The sequence below is a fragment of the Pocillopora verrucosa genome, chromosome 10 (genome assembly GCF_036669915.1).
Source record: "Pocillopora verrucosa isolate sample1 chromosome 10, ASM3666991v2, whole genome shotgun sequence".
Lineage (NCBI taxonomy): Eukaryota > Metazoa > Cnidaria > Anthozoa > Scleractinia > Pocilloporidae > Pocillopora > Pocillopora verrucosa.
In genome coordinates, this window is record NC_089321.1 from 5,274,073 (window position 1) to 5,298,197 (window position 24,125).

The window sequence follows — 24,125 nt, forward strand, 5'->3', positions numbered from 1 at the left end:
AATCAGCGACGTGCATACAATGTTTTTGGCAACGCAACGCATACAAACACGGTCGTCAATCAGTGACGTCGACAATAATCAGCGTGACCTCACAGCAGTGATTGCAAACATTTTACCGATCGAGTGACTTACTTGGAACTACTCGAGATCGAGAGCCTTGGAAAACTACTTTAGTGCTAATTTACAAACTGGATGTCATTTTAGTGTGAAAACAAGGGCCTTGTCGGCTGAATGATAAATTTGCACGGGGTATCTTCGTAGCCAAGGAGACAATTTGTGAGACACTTGTCTTCGCTAAAGATGGCCGAGAACGTACGGGTTGCTGTGAGGGTTCGACCATTTATATCCTTTTTATCGTATATATTGTAATGCAGGATTGTTGTCATAATCCGTCTACCTATGCTTCGGCAAATATTGGACTCCGATTCTAAATATATGTGTCTGCTTTTGTGATTTGTTGTTTGCAGTTCACCGATCAATCGAGATGTCTTCGTACTGTAGGGCATCTCTTATTAAGTAATTACCTAGAGGATAGCAGGTGGTAGACCGTTTCCAATAAATCGTCAATGAGTTTTCTCTTTAGTGGAGAATATCATTGTCATACATTTCCTATTTCAGATTTATTTTATCTCAGTAAACAGCTGACTTAATAAAGTGCATTAGATATTGGGCTCACCTAAGCCCGAAAATTTGCATTCAAAACAGTCATCAATTGTGTAATTGCTTTTGAATGCTACTTTATGAAGAGTGACAGCTCACGAAGTCCAAACAACTCTAAATGAAAAAGTTTGTAGACTTGATAAACACGCAGAACTTTTAGTCAAACATGCATTTATGAATGGTTCTCAATTTAAACAATGTTCATGTAGATTACACTGTTGTTTAATTCATGTCTCATGAAGCAGCTTGTAAGAGACGGGTCATGAAGCATTTTCATGGTCGTGAATGGCAATGCAAATAGCCACTCTAATTACCTAGAGGATTAATTTAAGTTGTTCAGTCTCTAGAGTTGAGTTTTGTCTCAAGTCATTCTTTCATTTCATTTTTTTTTTTACTTTTTTTTTTATTTTTGATTTTTTTATCTGTCTACTTGACTGGTTTGTTTTGTTTTGTTTTCGTTTCCTTTTTTTTTTTTTCACTCTGCTCTTTGTAGCAGTTTTTTTAGTCTTTCTTTTTCATTTGGCTTAGTTTGTTTAGTTTTGTACTGAAGGCTGCATGAAGAAGAAGGGGTGGAGAGGGGGGAGGGGAGAGGTGACAAACCAAAGCTGCAGCATGAACCCTTACTTCAGAAGGGTTGTGGATATTTTATGTGACACAACAGTACTATCCCCTTTCTAATTTTAACATGATTGAATTACACAAGTGTTGCACACATGAAGTCAGGTTAAACATCCTTGACAGTTTGCACAATTCTCGCGAGAAAGCTCGCGCAGCTGTATTAATTATCAAGATGCAGGGTAACAATACCTACATTGCAGATCCTGGAGCCCCAGGGGAGGAACCAAGAAAGTTTGCCTTTGATTTTAGTTACTGGTCACATGATGGGTTCAAAGAGCTTGATGACGGGTATCTTGCATCTGCTGAACCTCAATACGCAGATCAGGTGCGGCAATTGGCTTATTTGTCACTGTGATTTATCACAGCTTGTCAGTTGGCGCAATTAGTTTAGTCACAATAGAAACCAGGCCAGTCTTTTTTAATTGAGACTTTAAAAATTTTTAGCCAAATCTTTTCATGTTGGTTTTTTACTATTACCATAGACAATATAATGCATGCAAATATTTCTATGTTTATAATCGCAATCATTTGTGATTACATTTTTTATGAATTTTTTTTATACCTTGCATTTTGGTGTATTCTTACATGTATCTTATCCAATTGTTATCTAAAGAGGCTTTGTATCTGCTAAAGATAAGTAATCTATTAGTTCCCCCAACACTCTTGAGATTCCTGTTGGCCTGCACTGTATTAACAAGTGTGGTATCCTTTAATTTCGAAGAAGAAACACGTATTGCCAGTTTAAAAGTGATGGAATAATTGAACTATGCTTGGCTTCTTTTTTTATGCCGATAGAACAAAACAAAACTTCATTTACCTAGTAATTTTTATTTTGTGACCGTTTTTATTTTGTAAATGTTAGTTGTTATTTTACTTTGTTTTGTTAATTGTGTGTTTTAATTACTGTATAGAAACGTGTCTTTGATGACTTGGGACGAGGAGTCCTCGAAAATGCATGGAATGGATATAACTGCTCGCTGTTTGCATATGGTCAGACTGGGTCCGGGAAATCTTACTCCATGGTTGGCTATGGGCAGAATAAGGGTAAATATAGGAAAATGTTTGTGAAATGGTGATTAATTTAGCTTTTTTGATGTTTTTGTAGTGAGGTTATAGTTGTACATGAGTCATATGCTACATATGGCATAAACTTAGTCAAATTTTTGCTATATTGTACACAGGTATTGTTCCAATATTTTGTGAGACATTGTTCAGTGAAGTTGAACAAAAGAGGAGTGCAGGGTCAGAAACAGAATACCAGGTATTTTAAGTGACTTATGATTTACAACAATTTTATACACGGTGACTGTATCTGCAATCAACTTCCTCTTGTCAAATGGTTCTTGTCTGGTGATCCTGACATACAGTTACCACAGACTGAAATATTAGTTGAGAATCTGACTTAAAAATTCTGTTTCCCAATCTTGGAAAGTTTGGAGAATCATTTAAATTAAAGAACCTCAAATTTCTGGAAACTGATAAGTAAGGCCTTGAGAGTACCTTGAGGGTTTTTGAGTGTCAAGGATGGAGAATCAATAATCAAGTTTTGAAAAATTGTTTACTGTTGTGGTATTTTTGCTTGTCATATCTTTGGGTTTTGTACATGGCTAACATTGCCATTTTTGCATATACTGCACAAATTAGTTGCTCAATAACGCTTTAATCAGTTAAGAGTGAGTAAGTCACACTGTATGTGTTAGATTCATCTGTCAGGAAGATTCACTGGAGCCATGCCATCAGGGGGAGGGTGTTGTGTGTCAGGAGGGATCACTAGTACCATGCCATAATAGGAGGAGGGGGGGGGGTGTGTGAGGTCATTGATATTCTTTGGCTAACAACTTTAATTTGCTTGCTCTGCAATACCAGGTTATTGACATTTACAATTTAGATTAAGTTTGAAAATTTCAATTCATTTTCCATTCCAGGTTACATTTAGCATGCTTGAAATCTACAATGAAGCGGTAAGTCATATCTACATCTTTTTTACATCCATTTTAAAATTACTGGTAATCCTAGCAATCTGATTGGTTCCCATAGGTGTAACTTGTTCAGGAATTGCCCAACTTTTTGCTCTAAGTGATGCCTTGCCTAAAAAATGTACCAGCAGGGAGAGAAAATAAAGAACATTACAGAGAAATCTTAAAGGAACTTCACCTCATATTATATTACAAAGGGAAATCAATGCAGAAAGACATTTCTATCATAGTTTAACTACTAATTAAAACTACTTTGAAGACATTTATTGACAGTGCAGGTGTCACGCACATGCAGCAGACGCATTGACAATCTTTTAAGTGTGAAGTAGACCTACTTTCAGCTATCAAATCGAAGTAACTGTGCTCTAATGGCCGTTCATGAGGTTTTAATACATCTTCGTCGTTTTATTTCGTCACATGCAGGTCCGTGATCTACTGAACCCAGCGGGCAACAAGAAAGGAGGACTAAAAGTGCGTCAGCACCCTTCCAAAGGCTTCTACGGTATTAAAAAAAAGCCAGCCTCCTTATCTAATTACAATGGTCTCAGCAATTTTAATTAGACAAAGGTCTAACGTTAGTATGGTTATGTAATCTTGAATCTTCACTTAACTTGCCCTGGGTGCAAAAAATCTGGGGACATACTGAATTGCGTACGATGATGCATGTGTTGGCATGTTCGGTGAGTATTTTGCCCATATCCGCACTTACTCCTAGCAAGAACATTTGACCTCACTTTGCCAACACTTTCACTACAGTACAGTATTAGTTTTTGTGCACCTTAAGCTCTTAACTTTTTGACTCATTCACGTCACCTCTGCAATGTCAATGTCTGTGACAATTCTGTAACATTCTCCCTTTTTGTTTCACTCAGTGGAGAGTTTAGTGAGTGTTCCAGTCAAGGATTACCCTGATATTGAAAGTCGAATTGAGGAGGGAACAAGGAACAGGACGGTGGCCGCTACTAATATGAATGCGACGAGCAGGTAAGTGAGAATCTGTCTTGAATACGAAAAAACGGTCTAAATTGGCCGCCCTTAAAATAGAAAACGGTGGATTCTGAAATTTGACTCGTCTTAAGTTATAAATCTGACGTTTCGAGCGTTAGCCTTTCGTCAGAACGAATGGAAAAAGGCTAACACTCTGACGAAGGGCTAACGCTTGAAACGTCAGGTTTGAAACTCTTTACGGTGGCCAATTTACGTTACCAACTCAGGTGATAATACTAAATTACCCTGTTATACTCTCCCACTGACACGGCATAACAGTTTCTTTAGAAAGTTACCCTCTATATTCGCTAAGTTATAAATATATATCATTATTCTTTAGAAAATTGATAGCTTCCTTCTACTTCTATTAACTCGATAACCTATTGGAAGAGTAGTTGATGAGAAGAATTGAGAGGTACATTGTAGTCTTGCCAATGTGACTGAATGCACCCAGACCTTTCTCACTTGAAGTGTATTCATTTGTTCTTGAATAAACCATAGAGCCGGATAATTTAAGGATAGTTAATGCGTTTTTTCCATTATCTCTTTAATAAATACGGTTTTTTGAATGTAATTTTATCTGGTAGCCGTGCCCACACAATCGTCGCCATAAGCTTTAGTCAAAAGGGGGCAAACGCAGCCGGACAAATGATGACTAAAACGTCCATTGTGAACCTGGTGGACCTCGCTGGAAGGTTAGCTTTATGATTCCCTTCAGAGTAATTTTCCGTTGGGTGTCGAAAGTAATATGGGATTGCTTAGTCTTTGTTCATTTTCGCTCTCTGATTGGTTAAAAAATTAGCGCGACTCTCTCTCAACCAATCAGATGCAAAATTAAAACCAATCACGAATTGGTTGCCCGCGTTTTCCCGCGCTTTATATGGTTTGGTTGGTTTTACTTTGAGTTCTCATTGGCTATTTAGGGTACTTTCCTTTCGTCTAATTGGTCGTTGTGATTTCTTTGGTTTGGGATTTAAGACACTCAATCGGAAAGCGCTTTATACGTCAGAATCGAAGGGTTTTAGTAGCTTTGTTGCGAGGTACAGACTTAGAATTAAGACGTTTACGTCGATTTTTAGCTTACGAAGTGGAGCAGGTGGAAGGCTACGGGAGATTTTACAATGTGTCTGGGTTATATTGCGACCTTACCCCGGCAGAGCTAGAGGAGGGTAATAACGAGGCAATTTGCATAGCAGCGCCTCATTGGTTATGATTAGTGATTGTCAGTAAAGTTTGGAAGACCAGTTTACCGTTGCCTCTCCCTTCTGCAACAATCATACAGAAATTTTGATCCGACGAAGGGCTAACGTTTGAAACGGCGGCTTTGCAACTCTTTAGGGTGTCCAATTTACGTTATCAGCTCAGTTGATAATACTAAATTACCCTGTTATACTCTCGCCACCACTTACCCCCTTTATTCATTCGTACCAGTGTGGCATCTTTTCATTTTTAGCGAGAGAGCAGATTCCACCGGAGCTACTGGGGACAGGTTAAAAGAGGGATCTGCCATTAACAAATCCCTTTCCACATTGGGCAACTGTATTAAAGGTACGTGTCTACATCATTTACAATCTTGTATCTCTTTTCTTGACACCTGTATCGTGCACGATTTTAGCTTGATCTTCTCTATACTTCGCTTGACAATTTTTCGATCCTTCTACCGACCGCATGTGCGTTTTTTTTAATTTATTTACCGTAATGTCTTTTGTGTCAGTATCTAAAACGTACCGTACGTTGATTTTTAGCGCTGGCGGATCAAGCATCTGGGAAAAAAGGCGCGCAAGGTGAGTCGCTCAAATGACCAACGAAAGACGTAAAACCAGAGGATAATATACAGTTGAACAAACACCTCAATTTAAATAAATCACTTATGGTTGTTTTTTCTATTGTTACAGTTCATTTTCGCACTTTGTTTGATGACATGTATTCAACTTTTTGCGCTAACCCTTAAGCAGTGAAGTAAACTAAGATTGTGATGTTGTTTTTGTCTGTGCCTTTCTTTGCTTTTCAAAAAGCCAGCCCCAATTTAAGCCAAACTGACATTTATTCTTAAACCCCCTGACCCTTACGAGTGACTTGCATTTAATGTCTTTTTTTTTACAATATCACCCCTGAATTACACTTTAAGGTCACAAGAATCAAGGAAATGATCACAAACTAAGAATATCTTGATTGTTCAACAGATTCTCCCAGTCATTACCTTAGAAAATGTATATGAGAACAGTATGGAGAATATGCATACTGATGTTAGAGTGTAAAGGGTTGACCAACCGATGACTGACTTTTCCTACTTTTTTAGTTCCATTCCGTGATTCTGTGCTTACTAAGCTGCTTAAAAATGCCTTGGGAGGCAACAGCAAGACAATCATGGTATGTTGAAAATACCCATATCTACAAGACAAGATACAAAAAAATTTTATCACATAAACTGCGGTATCATACAGAGATTTCCGGCTCTGAGAAAAGTCGTAACAACACACGCAAAAAAATATCGTATTTTCTCACGTGTGTTGATATAACCAATCAGCTGCTGACACGTCACTCGCCTCTCGCGCCACTCGGTCAGGCTGACGAATGAACGGCAAAGCCTTCACGATTCTCAGTACAAGTTTTTTGTTGGAAATTATGGCGGCTAAAATACTAAAAAGTCCGTATCGCTGACAGACGGTGAGGTTCAAACTTTCCTAGAAGGGGAAGAAAACCAATATTCTAAAAGGAAAACCGAAAGTTACTTATTCAGTGGCTTTGGTGTTAGAATTTCTCTCGGCTGAGAATGAAAATCGACAACTGGTGGATTTGCCACTGGCCGATTTTGGCCGTTTACCTGAAAGACTTCTTCTATCGGTAAGAATAATAAATGTGAGTTTTGTAAACAGAAAATTACGACAATTGTTGTTTTTATAATCATGATCCAATGCATTTTTCTATCTTAAGAGCCAATGCACTCTACGGTTGTTATTCGGAGATTGTCGATTCATTTGTTTTCATTCATCAATGAAGTCGGCTTTTCTTCTCTGTAAGAGCTGTTGTGTTTATATGATAAACAAAATAATACATGGTTGCTTTTTATTTTTAGATATGGAATTTCTCTTCTCGTGTTTAACTCGACATCTCACTCGTGAGCTATCGAGTTAAATACTCGGAGAGAAATTCCATATCTACGCGCGCCAATGTATCATCCTCTATATAATAAGTGCAAATGCCTCTCTGTGGGATATCTGCTTCTTGATATATTTTGTTTTGTTTCGTCTTTGTTGTCGCTTTCTTCGCTTTCGTCGTTCTTGAAAGACTTATTTCTTTCAACATTTTAACTTTAATGTCAATTGTTCAAAGTTAGCATTGTTTTTGCCGTCGTCATTATAACCAAAAAGAGGAAAAAAATGATCAGAATCAAGATGCGGAGAGGAGAGAATGAGGGGACAGAGAGGGGAATTTGGGATGTTGCCTGGGGTATATGTCGCCTCCAAGGAAGTTATTTCTGGGTGTCTAAGGGAGTGGAAGTCTGTTTCCTCAGACATCCACTCTACGAATTTTAACCTTTTATCTTTCGAGTCAGTTTTCATGGGAAATCTTTAGGTGGTCCGACGTTATGAGTGTTCTTTCACTCAAGTGCAGGAATCGATAGTAGCTTTAATGCGGACAACTCAGAAAGCTGACATCCGTTTGATAAACTGATATATCCCTTGGCCTGGAATTGGAGCCTCTTACTCTGTCCCTCGTTTTCTCTTGACAGAATCCAGGATCAGGATGACAAAGATAATAATAATAAGTACGAAGAAAAGGATAAAATTATTTCCAGATATTTATTATTTTTATGTGTACAGATTGCAGCTTTGAGTCCGGCCGATATAAACTATGAAGAAACGTTGTCTACTCTACGATTTGGTGAGCTGTTGTTCTTTGTGTCTTCTTATCGTTTTCCTTCCTTTTCCTATTAAACACATTGAAATCGGAACGATATATTGGTGAAGTAAATTGGCTATCGTAAACAGTTTCTAAAGAAGACATTTCGACCGTTAGCTTGTTAGTTATTCGCTCTGACGAAGGGCTAACGCTCGAAACGTCAGCTCGAGAAACTCTTTGTGGAGGCTAGTATATATCATCGACTCAATTACTGAAACGAGATTACCTTGTAATACCCTCTATTGACCCAGCACCACAATGTGTTTAGAAATTTACTCTCCTTAATTATTTCGTGTCCTTCACTTAGTCAAGTTTTTTTTAAGAGATCTAAAAATATATTTGTGCCATCTCGTGCTCTAAGAGTGAAAAAACCTTTGAGTTTGGATAAACTCGTGTCTTGGACACGTTAGGATCACTTAATTTTTTGACGCATTATTGATCAACAATCCTAAGCCCTTCAAATGTTTCGCTGGAAAAATCCAGGCCTTTCAAAGCTATTCAGCCTTTTTTTTTCCTTGGTGCTTCTTATCTTTCTGTGCATGATACCCAAATTTTGCAATATTGTTTTGCTTGAATTTTCCCTTCCACAAGTTTAACGCTATTAGAAGTTTGTAATTTTGTGGAAGCTAACGAATTATAGACGCTTTTGTCGCCGTAGAAGTCAAACTGATAACTCAACATTTTCTCTTTTAGCCGACCGTGCCAAGGCCATTAAAACTAAAGCTGTTATTAATGAAAGTCCAACTGAAAAACTGATTCGTGAATTGCGTGAAGAAAACCAGAGACTAATGGAACAGCTAAAGCAAGGTGGCGGGGCAATGGTAGTCCAAGGAGAACCTGGCCAACCACAGACGGTTGGAGTTTCTGAAGAAGGTTTTATAACTTGTTTTTCTGTGAATTTGAAGCCTTTTATGTACACTCGATTGCAACAACGTTGTTACCTAAAAAAAGCTAGCCATGAACGACGAGACCCACCGCCTTTATTGGTACACAAGTACAGAATAAGCACAATTAGTTGCACGTGGTAAATGAGAAAAGCTTTTCACGCTTTCATGAAAGAAGAGAATTGTCATAACAAAGACTTGCCATGAATGATGGAAAAAATAAAGCTGATTATGTTACTGCGCGAACATTTCCCATAACGCCCTTGGGTTTTATCTTTCATGGATCAGGTTTTGTCGGTGTCGACGTTTTTACAATTATGCGTGTCATAACATGTTTAAAGTACTACTTCTTTTGAATTAGCCAAATTAGACAGTTTTGGTGTAAATTTGAATCGCGCGCTGTAAATGTGTATTCTGTACTAAATAAAAAAACCAACATTGATTGAGTTTAATTTTGATTTTCAGAGGTGAATGAAATGAAAAAACAAATGGAAGAGCAGGTATGAGAACCTCTTTCAGGTGTTCATAATTTTATTGTCATAAATTCTGAACATGTAGCTACCGCTTCTTGATCTCTTGAATAAAATAGAGATGACGAAACAATCTGATAATAATTATTAATAAGCAAACAAATGGACTAACTTACTTTCAAGTTAAGTTTAACGATCAAGTAGAACATAATAGTGACACCAATGTTGAGCCTTCAGCTTCAGATAACGATACAATGCACCCCTAAATATAGGGCATCTCGTATTAAAAGAGGGTAAGTTTCTAGAGAAAATCTGGTGGTGCGTCGGTGGGAGAGTATAACAGGGTATTTTAGTCTTATCAACTGAGTTGATTACGTAAATTGGCCACCGTAAAGAATTTAAAAACTGACGTTTCGAGCGTTAGCCCCTTCGTCGCTCTGACCCCACCCCCTCCACCCCTGGGTGATGAATAGTGACTGATCCACAAAATAAGAACTAGCACACCGTACCTTTGAGTGAGAATTATTTTGTTTACGTAAATGTTGCAGCTCTTACAAAATCAGCGGGAGATGGAGGAGATGAAAAAGTCTTGGCAAGAAAGATTGGCTGAGCAGGAATCAGCAAATAAGGTGAGGCTAAAACGCTTCCCCTAGCTTCCTTCCCCTTGTGCGATGAGATGCCTTGATGCCCTTTGTGTACTGTACATCCATTTAAGTCCTTGTGTTTCAGCCAAAAAGTCTGAAATGCCTGGCGTGAAGTTCGCTTTGAGTGATACGTACACCTCTTTACGCCTGCTTCGCAGTCTAAACTGCCTGGCATGAAGTTCGCTTTGAGTGACACGTGCAGCTCTTTACGCCTGCTTCGCAGGCCATACGTTTGATTTTTGATTTGATTGTGGGCTCAAAATACTGTACATTTTATGGCATTCGTCAAGAAAGTGCACTGATAATTTGTTCATTAAACGTGTTATAACTGTATCTCTAAAATGAGCTATGTTTAATTAGTGTGCAATTAGTGCAACAATTATTTTTGCTGCTTGTTTGATCTTAGAAAAAAACACTCCTTGATGATTTTAGGTCTCTAGGTCTTTTTTACTCGTTATTCATCTTAAAGGAAACCGTATTGGGTGGATATTCTTTAACAGGCTTTGGGTTTATTTCGGTGTTGTGGGACTTTCTTTTCACCAGGCTAACGGTACCTAAGTGGTGACATTATTTTTTAGGCCAAAGAGGAAAAAGAAAAGAAAGAAAAAGAGCTTCGTAAAACCACTCCGCACCTTTGGAATCTTAATGAGGACTCGCAACTTTCAGGAAAAATTTTCCATTTTATCAAACCAGGTAAGTTTCTTCACGAGTTAGCCACCATTTAATCTTATCTCTAAAAGAAAAGTAAGCTCACTTTGTGTCTTGTGCAAAGTTACAAAGTACAATTTTTTCAACAGTAACTGCCATTGCTCGATTATTGGTTTCTTTTCATTTTTTAACATTTTGACCCCTAAGAGTGACTAACATCCAATTTCCCCTTACAATGTCACCCCTGAAGTACACATGAAGGTCACAAGAACAAAGGAAATTATCACCAACTAGAGAAGCTCTTGTTGGTGATGTAAACTCTCCTCGTGAGCAACGTAGGAACTGTGTCGAGAACAGTAAGGAGAATATACGTACTGATGTGGTGTAAATCCTGCTTTGTTGGCTCTATATAAAGATATTGCCCAAATCTAATGAAACCCGTGGCCAACATTGGCTTATGGTTCGTTTTACTTTTCATCGTAGGCGAGCAGAAAATTGGAAACAAAAGAGCTGATCCCCAACCGGATATTTTATTAAGCGGTTTGAGGTAAGACGCAGAAAAAAAAAAGATCGCGCGCCTTTCTGTTAGTTGTCGCGACGTGAGGCTCGTTTATGACAAGTAGATGACACGGAATTGTCACCAAGAAGTCCAAAAGGAGTTAACTCCGCGCAAATTTTTTTCTTTCCTACTTATTCCTCGATTTTAACGAGCGGCTTCGTTTTCTGGCTGGTGATCCACTTAGGATATATCTACAGACTCAAAGGTAGAATCCTGCTTATGAGGTCACGAGGAAATATCATACACGCTGAATGTTTTCTTCGTAGTTGAATAAAATAGTCACACATGTTTATTTTCAAAATCAATTCCGATGTCGATGTTGTTCCCTTTTAAAGCTTTAGTATCGATTTCACTTGTAGGAAAGTAGACAAAATATGACGAACGTGTCAGTGAAGAGTGAAAAGTGAAAATGTTGTAAGTTGGTGCGAAGGAAATGACATATTGCATATACTTAATTCAACATTTCCCTCCAGACTCTTCTGCTCTTAGCGAGAATCAGAATGTTTAGGTTGTTTGTTGATAATATCGAAAGTGAGCCTTAGTCGTCGCCGCAACTATTGTTAAGAAACAGCTTTCCTCTTTGTTTGTCCATAGCATTCTTAAAGAGCACGCCAAATTGACATATAAAGGAAACACAATAACAATACTGGCCAATCCCGATGCTAAACTGATGGTTAATGGAAAACCAACGCACGACGAGATAGAACTTCACCACAATGACAGGTAGAGCTATGGTTGAACTGTTCCGCACATGTCGCGCTATTCTAAAGAATTTATTTTTCACTTTTGAACCACGGTGGAATGCCATATCTCGCGAAGAATTCGTATCTTCAATCTTGTTCTTTCTCTAGATATTTTCAGTCTTGTTTTGATTTCTATTCAGTGTCAATGTGTTTGTTTATTCGTCTGCTGGTTTTTCATTTGTTTGTCCCTCCTTCTCGACTTGCCCTTTTTCCGTCACAAGCCGTTCAGTCAGTTAGCAATTCATACTTGTAGGTCACATTTTGGGTCTGTTTCCGTGTTTTCTTTGTTTGCTTGTATTGTCGTTGTCAGTCAGTCAATCAGACACACAGTCCATAAATTCATTCGTCAAATTGTTAAGCCCTCTGTCTGTTTGTCTATTTTTTTGTTTGTTTTCGCAATATTGTTGGTTTGCTTGCTTGCTATTCACTTGGTTTGTAAAATTTTAGTGACCTTGTATTAATAAACTGATATTAAATCGACGAATGTTCAACAGCAATTTAAAAAATTTAAGCACAATCGTGGTGAAAGTAGAATTAACTTGACAGAATGCCCTTATTATAACAAAAATTATATTCTGGACGACTTGGGACTAGCTTAGCTGTGAAATTCAAGGTGTTCTAGAGGTTTATGTTCTCTTTTAGAGTGATGTTTGGCTCTGCAAGTTTGTTCGTACTGCATCACCCAGTTGAATTTGAGAAGAAAAAGAACGCGGGAGACACGATAGAAGTAACTTACGATTTGGCACAGGAAGAAATAGCCGCGAATTCTGGATTTAATATGGGGAAGAACAGTGGCCAGACCAAGAGTATGTCGTCAATTTAGTCACTTATGCTTGGTTTCCCTTTAGAGAAATTTAAATTGAGGATTGCTTTAATTGTGCTTAACTTTGCTCTGTGATCGGTCCAGAAAACTCATGCCATCCTCTCAATCAATCAAATGCAAAATAAAAACAATTACGACTGATCGCCCGCGTTTTCCCGCGCTTTAGGCAGTTTGCTTGTGTTCAATTTGACATCTCCTTTTCCAATTAAAATGTAAACCTTTTCCTTGATTAGTTGTTGGAATTACTTTGGATTTGCTTTTGTAACACTAACGGAAAACTGCTCTAATTGCCAGGATCGTCTCAATCTCCCAGATCTTCTCAAAAAATAAATTTAAAAACAACTGCAACCATTAAAGAATATGCAAACACTTCATAGGCAAGTCACTCTCTAAAGACCTGAGTGATTGGAACGGTTACGGCCAGCGAGATAGATCTCTGTTTCCTCCCTCTCTTTCTCCTTCTCTTTCTTTTTGAGATGGAGGATGATCACATTACATTCCTTTGAAGATTTGAAGTAGCTGCCATTATAGTCTAGTCGTCTCTAAAAATCAGGAATTATTTGATAACTTTCGCGCTTAAGAGCTTATTCACAGACGTACGATCAAGTGTGGAGTTCTAAGATCCCAAAAGGGAACTCGAAAAGATCAAGCTAAATATTTCAAGACACCGTGAGTAGCTGCTTGAAGGTTTTCTTGAAATCTGAACAATGTCAGCAAAAAAGCCTTTCTTTAATATCGTTTTGAGACAGAAAGATTATGTTTGTTTCTTTGAAATCGTAGTCTAATATGAGCTGATGGTTTTTGCAGATGAACTGCTGTTGCAGGAAGACCTGGTACAGATGGTTCCTATGGTTAACGAGTCCAATGCAATGGCAGAAGAACTAAAGAAACCGGTAAATGTTTATTATTAAAATTGTTAAAGAAATAATCGCGCAAGTAACAAAAAATTTGAACGTGTTATTTCTCAGTCGTCTGATCATCTCAATCTTAATGTAAACAAGAATTCGTGAAAAAGAAAAGATGACTGGAAGAAAGGTCCCACAAATTTTCCGTCGTCAGAGCCGTTTTAAAGAAGATGAACATGTTTCTTAGATGACGAATATGAAACATTGCAACAAGGCAAATTGTAACTCACAAAGAGTACGCTCAAAATAATTGACTTGAATCAAACTCATGACTTAAGAATGCCTTGGGTTTTTCAAGTCTTTGATGGATATAAAGAATAGCCATCTCTCTTGCAAGTCCTCTTGATTCTTAGTTAAACAAAAATATAAATGCAGGATACGAACAAAGATTGGTTGTTGTTGTTAGTGACTTGTGTACTGATGTGGCATCCCAAACACCATATTTGCTTCACAAGACAATCTTCATTATCTTTAAGTACTTTTAATCATCATTTCTTGCAGGTTAGGTTTGAAATTCTCTTAGTTTCACCTCAAGCACGTGGTCTCAAGGAAGGAAGAACAGAGGTAAGGCACCAGTCACTATTTATTTTTTATCGCTGGGGGGGAGGGAGGCTCTGTAATATTCTTATTACTCCTCCCCCCTTTATCTGCAGTTAATTGACATTCAATTTCCTACAATCCCTCCTTGTCCTCCTTGTTGGTGACGTCAGGTCTCCGCACCTTTACTAGAAAGGAAACGTAGACTATAATCGTTGGGAAAAAATAATCCTTTTGGCAAAAAAAAAAATTTCAGGTCATAGCGGAACTCGCAGAGCGTAGCCCCATAATCATACAAAATAGTAGTAACCCATCAAGCCGAAAAAATTCGGTTGTACGACCGTACGACCGTACAAGGTGCAACTTTTGACATGCGTGGTCAACTGTACTGCGGGCACGCCAACACCACGGCTTTGTTCAGTAGTCCAGTGATCAGTGCACTGGGCTCCGAGTTGGACGACCCGGGTTCTAGTCCTGGCCGGGACAAGTTGTGTGGGGAAAAAACAATGCGAGCTCCGCTTTTAGGCTTGGCTAAATCTATATAAAACACTTTCAATCATTTTGGCTTTGAGGATTTTCCCAGCATTTAACCCTTTCGCTCCCAGATCTCATAAGTAATTCTCCTTACTGTCTACTGTACAGTTCCTATGATGTTAGTCCAGTGAATTTGGTATTGGATCATCTAAAAATTGTCCAACAGATATTTGTCTTTATTCTTATCACTTGTCTTCTTGACATCGTATTGAATTTGTAAGGAGAAACTCTGTCTTGGTCACTCTCGGGAATTAAAGGGTTGAGGGCATACCATACATCTCGAAGTAAGATCTACCTTAACAATATTTTTTAAGATTTCTAGACATAGGATGCGTTAACCAAACATGTTTTCTTTGTTTGATTCTTCACTTGACTTCCCTTTACTTTTTTCGTACTATTGTTTTATTAAAAGAAATAAGCAAAACAATAGGAAATCTCCAAACGAAGAGAAAACAAACAAGAAAAGCAAAATAGAAACAATTTTTGAATTTGGAGAGTCAGTCTTTAGAACTTCAAAGTTTACTAACACTTTTTTTCATCATAACTTAACTGGACCTTGATGTCGCCCTTTCGCAGGTCAAAGTGAAAATGAAAAGCACAGTAGATGATGCGGAATGGATTTGGGACAGAAACAAGTTCGTCAACAGAACGTACCTAATGAAAGAAATGTTCCAGAATTATTACGATGGAGAAGAAGACTGGGATTTGCCGGAGGTCCTTGCGTCTTCAATTGTTTCTTCTCCTCTACTCGAGAACTAAAAGAAAGTTTATTGAGTGACTAAAACAACAAAAACATTTTTTTCATCATTCAAATGAATTTATAAAATGAATGCAACACCAACAAAATCTAGGCAATGAGTATAGAGTAAGTGGTAGGTCGAATGGCAGTTAAGAAATAGAAAGAAACGCCATTACACAGTATATATTAGAACATTTTATGGCTAGTTTGATATCCTTTCGACGCTTACAACTCGACTGGGAGCGTAATGACTCGGTTTTAATTCTATACGTTAGTACCATCGAAAAATTCGTCTTTAAGTGTTTTTCATAGTTTATAACACCTCTTTATCGACTTTAGGGTCCAGTTGTTCGAGGATCGATCAGCGGTAGCACAAGGTTAAATTTTAATACTGGTTTCTTTCTTCCCTTGGTTCAAAAGCCCTTTCGGGATAATTTCCTCAATTCTTTTAAGAGCATCTAATCATTTAATTGTCGGCAGAAAGAATTATACTGAATTTTCTTTTAAGGCTTCCAGATCTGAAATCAGATTTCACACTAACCCTGGGTTAACTTGACTTTGAACAACCCAGGCCTTTTGTGTTCAGTAAGTTTTTGTCTTTAATGAACCATTGACGTACAAAACTGTTACTTATATATATTTTAACATTATTGTATGAAGGAAAGTGATCCATTTTGGGAGCCTGATGATGCAGAGGTGTTTATTGGCTCAGTCCAGGTGTATCTTCAAAGTTTAGCCTATCTGGTGAGATTTTATAATTGACCATGTCGTAATAAGCAGTAAATAGAAAGACAGACATGATAGCTTCACCGAAGGGCAGATGAACGTACGGACAGACCAGTACATGGATAAACTGACCCGACCAGAGGACCATACTGAGGAATATTGGCTCGAGGTCGTGGCAGTCGGAACCGAGCGCTACAAGGTCCGAACCAAAACGACCGAGGGCTAATGTTCCCCAGTATGGTTCAAGCAACGAGGTTAGTAAGCAGTTTATGGTGATCGAACTAATTTTTTTTTTATTTGAATTTGCCGGCTTTCGCGAACAAAAAGTATATTTACATTTGGCGGAACTAAGCTGTAAGAGACAGTGACAGAGAATGTAAGTAATTTCCTGTTAGCATGAACACGCTCGTACTCTTATGACGCCAGTGTTGCAGTTCAAGCCGCACACCCATACATTTGTCATTTCTTAGTTGTGGATAGAATTAAAGAATATACGGCGTATGACCGTGTCCGTGAAAACGGTCCATATGGCAAAATCCCGTCAAAGGAAGACCCAATCAGAACGCTCGGTTTTACTCAAGGCTACTTAGCCATAAGATAAGTACATGCATACATAGAGGTATAGAAAAAAAAAAACGATTTCATAAAAAGTTTCCCTAAGATATAGCGAATTATTTGCAACGCAGATTGAAGTGGAAGAGAGCCTTACGATAACAGACCCCAAAGGCAACGAAAAGGGGCAGCTTCAGGTTTGTAATGAACTTAGATCACTTTGAATATTTTCCTTTGGTTGTTTTCATATTGTAGTGTTTGTGAATTTCAAAGAATGGTACTGAAACCATATGACGTCCTTCCGAAATACAAACAAAAGAAACGAAAGGGAAATATCGAAACATACAGACACGCAGAAGCGGAGAAATTATCTGAAATAGAATAGAAAAAATGTAGAATGTAGTAATAATAATTAAAATAATAATAATAATAATTTAGCAGTGAGTATTCCATGAGGGGTCTCTCTTGTCCACTGTTTCCAAGTCGAATTTAAAGTTGGAAATGTTGGTTTTTGCGAATGGAGGAAAACCGGAGAAAAATCCTCGGAGCCAACCCGAGAACCAACAACAAACTCGACCCTCATGTGACGCCACGTCCGGGCATCGAACTTAGGCCACAGTGGTGGGAGACAAGTGCGCTTGCCACAGCGCCATCCCCGCTACTCTTATCTTCAGAAAAATAATGTTCATCGGTTGCAAAGATCTATGCAACCTAAGCAAACGATATGAATTATCGAGTTCATGTCTCCTCGGGAAAAAAGTTCGCTCTCAGAAACATTGACGCTGAAACAAAACTCCTCCACTTACACTGAAGAAATTCTTGTTTTGGCGGCAGGTTGAAGCGTATCCTTGTGATGGGAACTTCTCAGAAGATTTAGACGATTTTGTGGAGGATCCCAAGGAGCTGGTATATTTTCAAGTTCTTTTTACCTTCTTTATTGTCTCTTCTTTTTTTTCCATTTTATATTTGTTTTCTTTCTTTTCTTTCGCATTTTGTTAATGTTTCTGTTCTATTTTTGCCAGTGTAGTTTTTGTGGCTACTGCCTCCTATAGGAGTTTCACGGTGCTAATTGATGTTTGTTTCAAAAATGCTCAAGAAGACAGTAAACATCTTACAATCATTTCAGGATTATGTTCAGTAGATCCAAAGATATCCTTTTCAGTTCTTGCCTTTACACTACAAAAAAAGATAAACATCTCAAATAATTTCACAGTGGCTTCTCCGACAACTAATTTAAAACAACACCTCGTTGCAGAGATATCGAAATAGGTATGACCCACACATCGTGGAAACTTTGAAGAAAAATTTTATTTATTTGAAGAGAGTATTTTACCATTTCAATCAGCGACTACTGCCCCCAATTTGCAAAACGAGGAAGGTCCGAAGCACTATACCTTGAGTTTAACTGGGTGACCTTATTTGACGGAATGATTGAATGGTGAATTGGCGGAATTGCTGAATATCCTACAACGTGGAATGCCTTGTTGTATGAAATGAAAGTCTCACAAAAATGGAATTGCCACATAAAAAATAGTAACTTATCATTAAAGGCAAAAGTTAAAAAAGCGTAGTTTAATCATTATTGGAGCCTAGAGGATAGACTGGTAGAGGAACAGTGAGGTTCTTGAGTTAGCTCGTGACTTAGCATGACAATTTTTTTTTATATTAATTTACAGATCTTTTCTTTTTTTTCCCTTTAGATTGGAAGAGGTCTCTACTTCAAACTAAAAATTCCGCACGCAAGGGGCTTGCCAGCTATATTTGGGAAGGTAAAGATGCTCCTATTCGTAACATGATGAGGAGAATTAATGAGATTTCAATCACGCCATGACACTACCCACTGTCCATTTGCTGAATATTCCATGTGGCGTCCTCTTTTGCTTAAAAAAAAACAAACAAACATAAATAATTCATTGGTAAATATTATTTGATCCGCAGGGAGAAACATGGTGTAAATACAAACTTTATCTTGATAAAGAGCACAGCCGCACAAAGACTGTCTCTGGAACAATGAACCCTTCTTACAGCCACGAGAGGAAATTTACCTTTAATCCTGTCACAAAACAGGTATGTTGTGCCGTTTTGTGCTTCTTTATAAGCTTTTCTCGTTATTAATATTTTTTTTTGTTTTTTGCCTTTCCCAGCCCAGTATAAAGAGAACACTTTCAAAATTCAATTTGTCGTTTTTTTGTCTCGGGACAGTTTCAAAAGAAGCTGACGAGCTGAGAGGGTCTCAATGAGATGACCGTTTGCCGTTTGATGGCTTAAATTTTAACTGTTAGCCGTAAAAGCCATCACTCCATACAGATCCTCAGATTAGATCGCGTTCACCCATTTTGCCGCTGGTTTTAAGCAGTGACACCGTGGTTTGGCAAACCACAATTAATCCCAGGCCCGGACTTTCCGAGCGATTTTCCGTGGAAGAAAATCTCACTCCCTTGTATTATCACTTGTAGTTCGTGGACTATCTGCTGAACACTCCTCTCATGGTTGAGGTTTGGGGAAAGCAGAGTGGAAGAAAGATCAGCACTGTCCCAAACAGGAAAGTGTCAGTAGGACAGAAAAATAGCGGAGTACAGAACGGCGAGGTTATGGTGAGAATACTGCAGAGATCTCCAGTATTTTTTTCTCTTTTCTTTTTGGTTCTTTCGTTATTCTTCCTTCGTTCATTTGTTTGTTACTTTCAAACCATTCATTCCGTTCCATTTTTTCAGGCATCAAGTTAATGTCAAGTTGAATCGCAATTTATGGCATCCTTAATCATGCGCACGCAAAAAAAGGAAGGAAAAAAACGAAAAAGAGACCACAATGATTAGCTACTCAAACTCCGAATGTCCTTTTTTTATTAAATTTGTAATACGAATATTGCATTTCTAGTGTTCTGATTGGTTCACTCAACTCTGGCTATCAGCTCAAATTTCGAGCCACCTTATATGGAAATGCATTGCGGAGCTAAAAAAGCTCCAAAAATTCAAACGTTTAAGATTTAATAAAATTTGATAAAACAAGTATTCACCTCCGAGCAACTCGTGCGAGATTTAAGCCCGAAAATACTGTAATCGTGGCAGGCATTAATGAGTTAAAATCATCTTTTTGTGCTATGTTATCTCACTGTTTAGGTATGTGTGCTACCTCCACTTCAACGAACAGTTGTTAACTATCTACTCCTTTCATTCATTCCATTTATCCACTCATCCATTTACTTATTCATCTTTTTTTTCTTTCTGTGTGTTTCTTTCATTCATTCAATTGTGGTCTATCAATTTTAGTCACTGGAATTTTGATGGTTTCTATTCTTGCTTACATTTTTCAGCCGAAGGAAGAAGCCCAGAATATGAAACTAGAGTTGCATAAGTCGATGAAAAGAAACGAAAGATCTGAAAAGAAAATCGTAAGTAACCAAAACGGTTGTTCTTGGATGTGCATATTTATGTCTGGCCCATGAAACAAAGGGCGATCATTAAGTACACGAGTTGTTTTCACGCTTGGACCCCAAAGAGTGACAAGCATGTAACTTCTCCTTACAATGTTACCCCTAAATCATACGTTGAGGTTACGAGAATAAAGGGAATGGTCACCAGTTAAAGAAGTTAAATGTTAATTGTTTTGGTTTGACAAAGCAAAACGACGGTGGGCCATTTCTTTAATTTGGCGCTTCCCGCTATGTTTCCATAATAATTTCCGTGTTGCACCCTATAACCTCCATTGCACTCTCTAACCTATTTATGCATTCGACACTGGCCAATCCGAAACGCCATATTTTGTTGAGTATCTAATAAAGAAAGTTACTGCATTTGATTGCGATCTACATAGTCCTGTGAAGTATCATAGTGCCCTTAGAGTTGGATTTGAGTTCGTCATTTAGTACTGAGTATGCAAAATAGAACCTGGCGAAATCTTAAATTGAAGCGTTCGATGTTTTTGTACTATCCGCTCTGATAGTATGGTATGTTTTTACATTATAATCAGTTTTCTATGAGTTTCCCTATTTAGAGATCGCAATACATTTGTGACAATAAAAGATTCATTTCAGTTCGTAGATTATGAAAGAAAAGCGACGAAAAGTGGTTGTTTCAGTATGCGAATAAAATCTTAAGTGTCTTTTACTTATATTTGTTTTGATCTGTTTGTTGATTATCAACCAGCCACCTTTAATTTTTTTTCCATTTTCTCTTACCACAGAAAAAGATGCGCGAATTAATAGAGGATGCTAAGAAGAAAGGTGTCTCTACAGTCGAGGTATGAATTTAACACCGGGTTCGATTCATGTTTGATCGGGAATATTCCACAAACTAAATTAGAAGTTGCATAAGGCTGCTTCATAATTTTGTTTCCTTCGGCATATCGTGACCGTTATATTTGCTGACATCAGCAGTGAAGTACTGCCTACAAAGATACTTACGTGGCAAACTCAATTTGCAACAAAGAATACAAATCAACCCATTCGCATAGGACGTCAAAATTCTTTTTTAGACGGTTTTGAGCGGTAGCCTCTAAACTTCCCATTCACAAACTAATAGCCTTCGTTGGCAAACGCAAGGCTTCGTGGGAAACAATAAGTAGTCACATGGATGATTTCGACATATTTAAGTCTATCATTTTCGTACTCATTGCAATACCCTTGCCAAAATGGGTTAGAAGTTTTCCTAAAAGCAATTAGCCACAAAGATTTGTAATTATGTCCCCGCCTCTCTTTCTACCCTTATTTGAGTGGGCAAAAGTTCATCCATTACATGAATGAGATTTGTTTATTTTGACGCCAGGTCGCTGTGCTTGAGGAGATTCTGAACGGTGGCGAGGGTAACAAGTTTAAAGCAACCGCCGACATCGTTCTAAAAGCGCAGAAATCAATGGACAGTGATGGAAAGATCACAAGTTCGACTTGTTCGATCCAGTGAAAAATTAAGTGAGATCAAAATTTATTAGCAACTATTTATGACCATGTTTGTAGACTCTAGTGCACTTGCAGTTATGATTTTTTTCTTTCGTACGTTTTTGAATACAATTTTGTTTAACAATCCACCATAGTGGAAACGAAAAGTGCATTCAGCACTCTCCAGTTTACTAGCATTACTGTATTAGTGTATAGCAGGTAATCAGTATCATATTTACAGCTAGTGATGGACTTACTGTGATGTAATGCTTTAGCCTTTTTTAATAGTTAAAACGAACTTATTAGTCAAGACGTGGAAATAAGCCAAAAAGGAGCGAGAATGTTTAAGAATTGAACATACATGCGCCTTTTTCCTATTCTTCGTTTGTATATAGAATTGTCGTTTCCATTTTCATTCGTCATTTACCCATTTTCGTCTCATTATTTGTCATTATTGTCTGCAGTTCAGCATTCAGTATCTTTTGTAGAATTTCGACGTTAATTTATTCACTATTTTAAAGTATTTGACATTTTTCTTTAAAAAGAAAGCTACGCTAAGTTAAAAAGTTAAAGATAGTGATATGTAATCGCCACATAGTTTGTGTCTAGTGCTCAGTCCATTACATGCAGGTTCGTGTAGTGTACTGCTGTTTATGATAGCACTTGGATCAAGGCAATTCATCAAAACAGTTTCAGAAGTAAACTACGAAATCCACTCGACGAACATAGCTAAATATGAAGTGTGCCAAAGCCAAATTATACTCTCAGATATTCGTACAATCATTTTTTCTTTCCTTTTTAATTCTCAGCTGTGTTCTCTTTATATCTTTCCTTCCACTGGATTGCAGAGAGCATTACTTACTGTTGACAATGTTTACCTTGCACGATTATACTTCTAAGTATTTCACGGTTACACACACCACAGAATGAAAATTAAATGTTTCCCCTTCTCCTTGTTGCATGTTAATTCTGTTTCTACAAATTGTAAATTTGCAAAAGTAAAGGAGATATGCAATTTGTGGTGTTCCAAAACTCTCTCGTAAATGCACGCCATACAAGTACGTATAAGCATATGATTATGGTATATACTTGATGCGAGGTTCGCGTTGAAGGTTTGTCATCGAAATAAAGTATTGATGACAAATTCGCAATTGCAGTGTTTTGCGGAGGTTGTTGCGCTGAGAGATTTTCCGACCCAACCCTCTTAAACCCAAGATCTGATTGTAAATTCTCCCCTCTGGCCGTTACACATTTCCTTATATTTTAGTTACGAGAATTTGATGCCAGAGTAAGTTTGATTCTCATTAACTGATGGCTGAATAATCTGAGGATATTATGGGGGTAAAGTCACTTATTAATCACTTCTGGGAGTTCATGAGTTAAATTTTTAGTGAAAGAAACAACTAGATGTTTTTAAAGAAGGCAATCATTGGATAAAACAACGCATTGAGCATTCTTGGCCGTAGTGCAAGATTGGTGGAAATATGATCTTCATCAGCGACCTTCGTGTATTTCAGTAAATAAATCTAGAACGGAGTCAAATTTCTAAATTTAACTAGCTTAGATGAAGAGAGTTTTCCAAACCAAAAACTTTTTTTTTTTGGTTCGGAATGCTTTCTCCTTCTTTGGTAATTATTGCTTCTTAACGAAAGAAAATTATACAAGGTGTGTGGCTAAAACAGACGAACAATCATGTACTTAAGTAAATAAATCTCCTTGAACAGAATTAAATTCCTATATTTAATCACCTTAGAAGTAGAGAGCTTTCTGAACCAGAAACATTCTTTTTTGGTTCGGCATGCTTTCTCTTTCTCTGGTAATTATTGCTTCTCGACGAAAGCAACTAAGACAAGGTGTATGGCTAAAACAGACGAACAATTATGTTCAGTTCACAATATTTAATGTCATACATGTAGCAATACTTGTTAATCACTTCTGGGAGTTCATGAGTTAAATTTTAGTGGAAGAAACAGAAATGAATGTTTTTAGAGAAGGCAGTCATTGGATAAAACAACGCGTCAAGCATTCGTGGCAGTGGTACAAGATTGGTGAAAATATGATCATCAACGACCTTCGTGTATTTCAGTAAATGAATCAACTGGAACGGAATTAAATTTCTAAATTTAATTACCTTAGAGGAAGAGAGCTTTCCAATCCAGAACCATTTTTGTGGTTCGGAAATCTCTCTTCTTCTTTGGTAATTATCGCTTGTCAATAAAAGAAACTAAGACAAGGTGTGTGACTAAAAGATGAACAATTATGTAATTCAGTAAATACATTTCCAAAAACGGAATTAAATTCCAATGTTTAATTACCTTAGAAGAAGAGAGCTTTCCAAACCAGA

At 37.6% G+C, this 24,125-nt stretch overlaps 1 protein-coding gene across 1 annotated transcript; it reads left to right on the forward strand.

Moving 5' to 3' along the window:
- Positions 1-94: 94 nt before the first annotated feature.
- On the forward strand, positions 95-23,414 carry LOC131771341 (kinesin-like protein KIF28P). The gene is made up of 31 exons (XM_059087118.2): positions 95-342; positions 1,409-1,603; positions 2,190-2,322; positions 2,460-2,539; positions 3,204-3,239; positions 3,678-3,756; positions 4,127-4,238; positions 4,829-4,936; positions 5,695-5,789; positions 5,987-6,025; positions 6,541-6,611; positions 8,066-8,126; positions 8,838-9,017; positions 9,494-9,528; positions 10,047-10,127; positions 10,721-10,835; positions 11,274-11,337; positions 11,944-12,072; positions 12,735-12,898; positions 13,723-13,808; positions 14,322-14,384; positions 15,468-15,605; positions 16,291-16,374; positions 17,043-17,105; positions 17,743-17,814; positions 18,609-18,677; positions 18,847-18,975; positions 19,365-19,502; positions 20,222-20,299; positions 21,091-21,147; positions 21,672-23,414. Exons 1-31 carry the CDS (start codon positions 301-303, stop codon positions 21,804-21,806), a joined length of 2,931 nt encoding a protein of 976 aa, XP_058943101.2. The 5' UTR covers positions 95-300; the 3' UTR covers positions 21,807-23,414.
- The last annotated feature ends 711 nt before the right edge of the window (positions 23,415-24,125 follow it).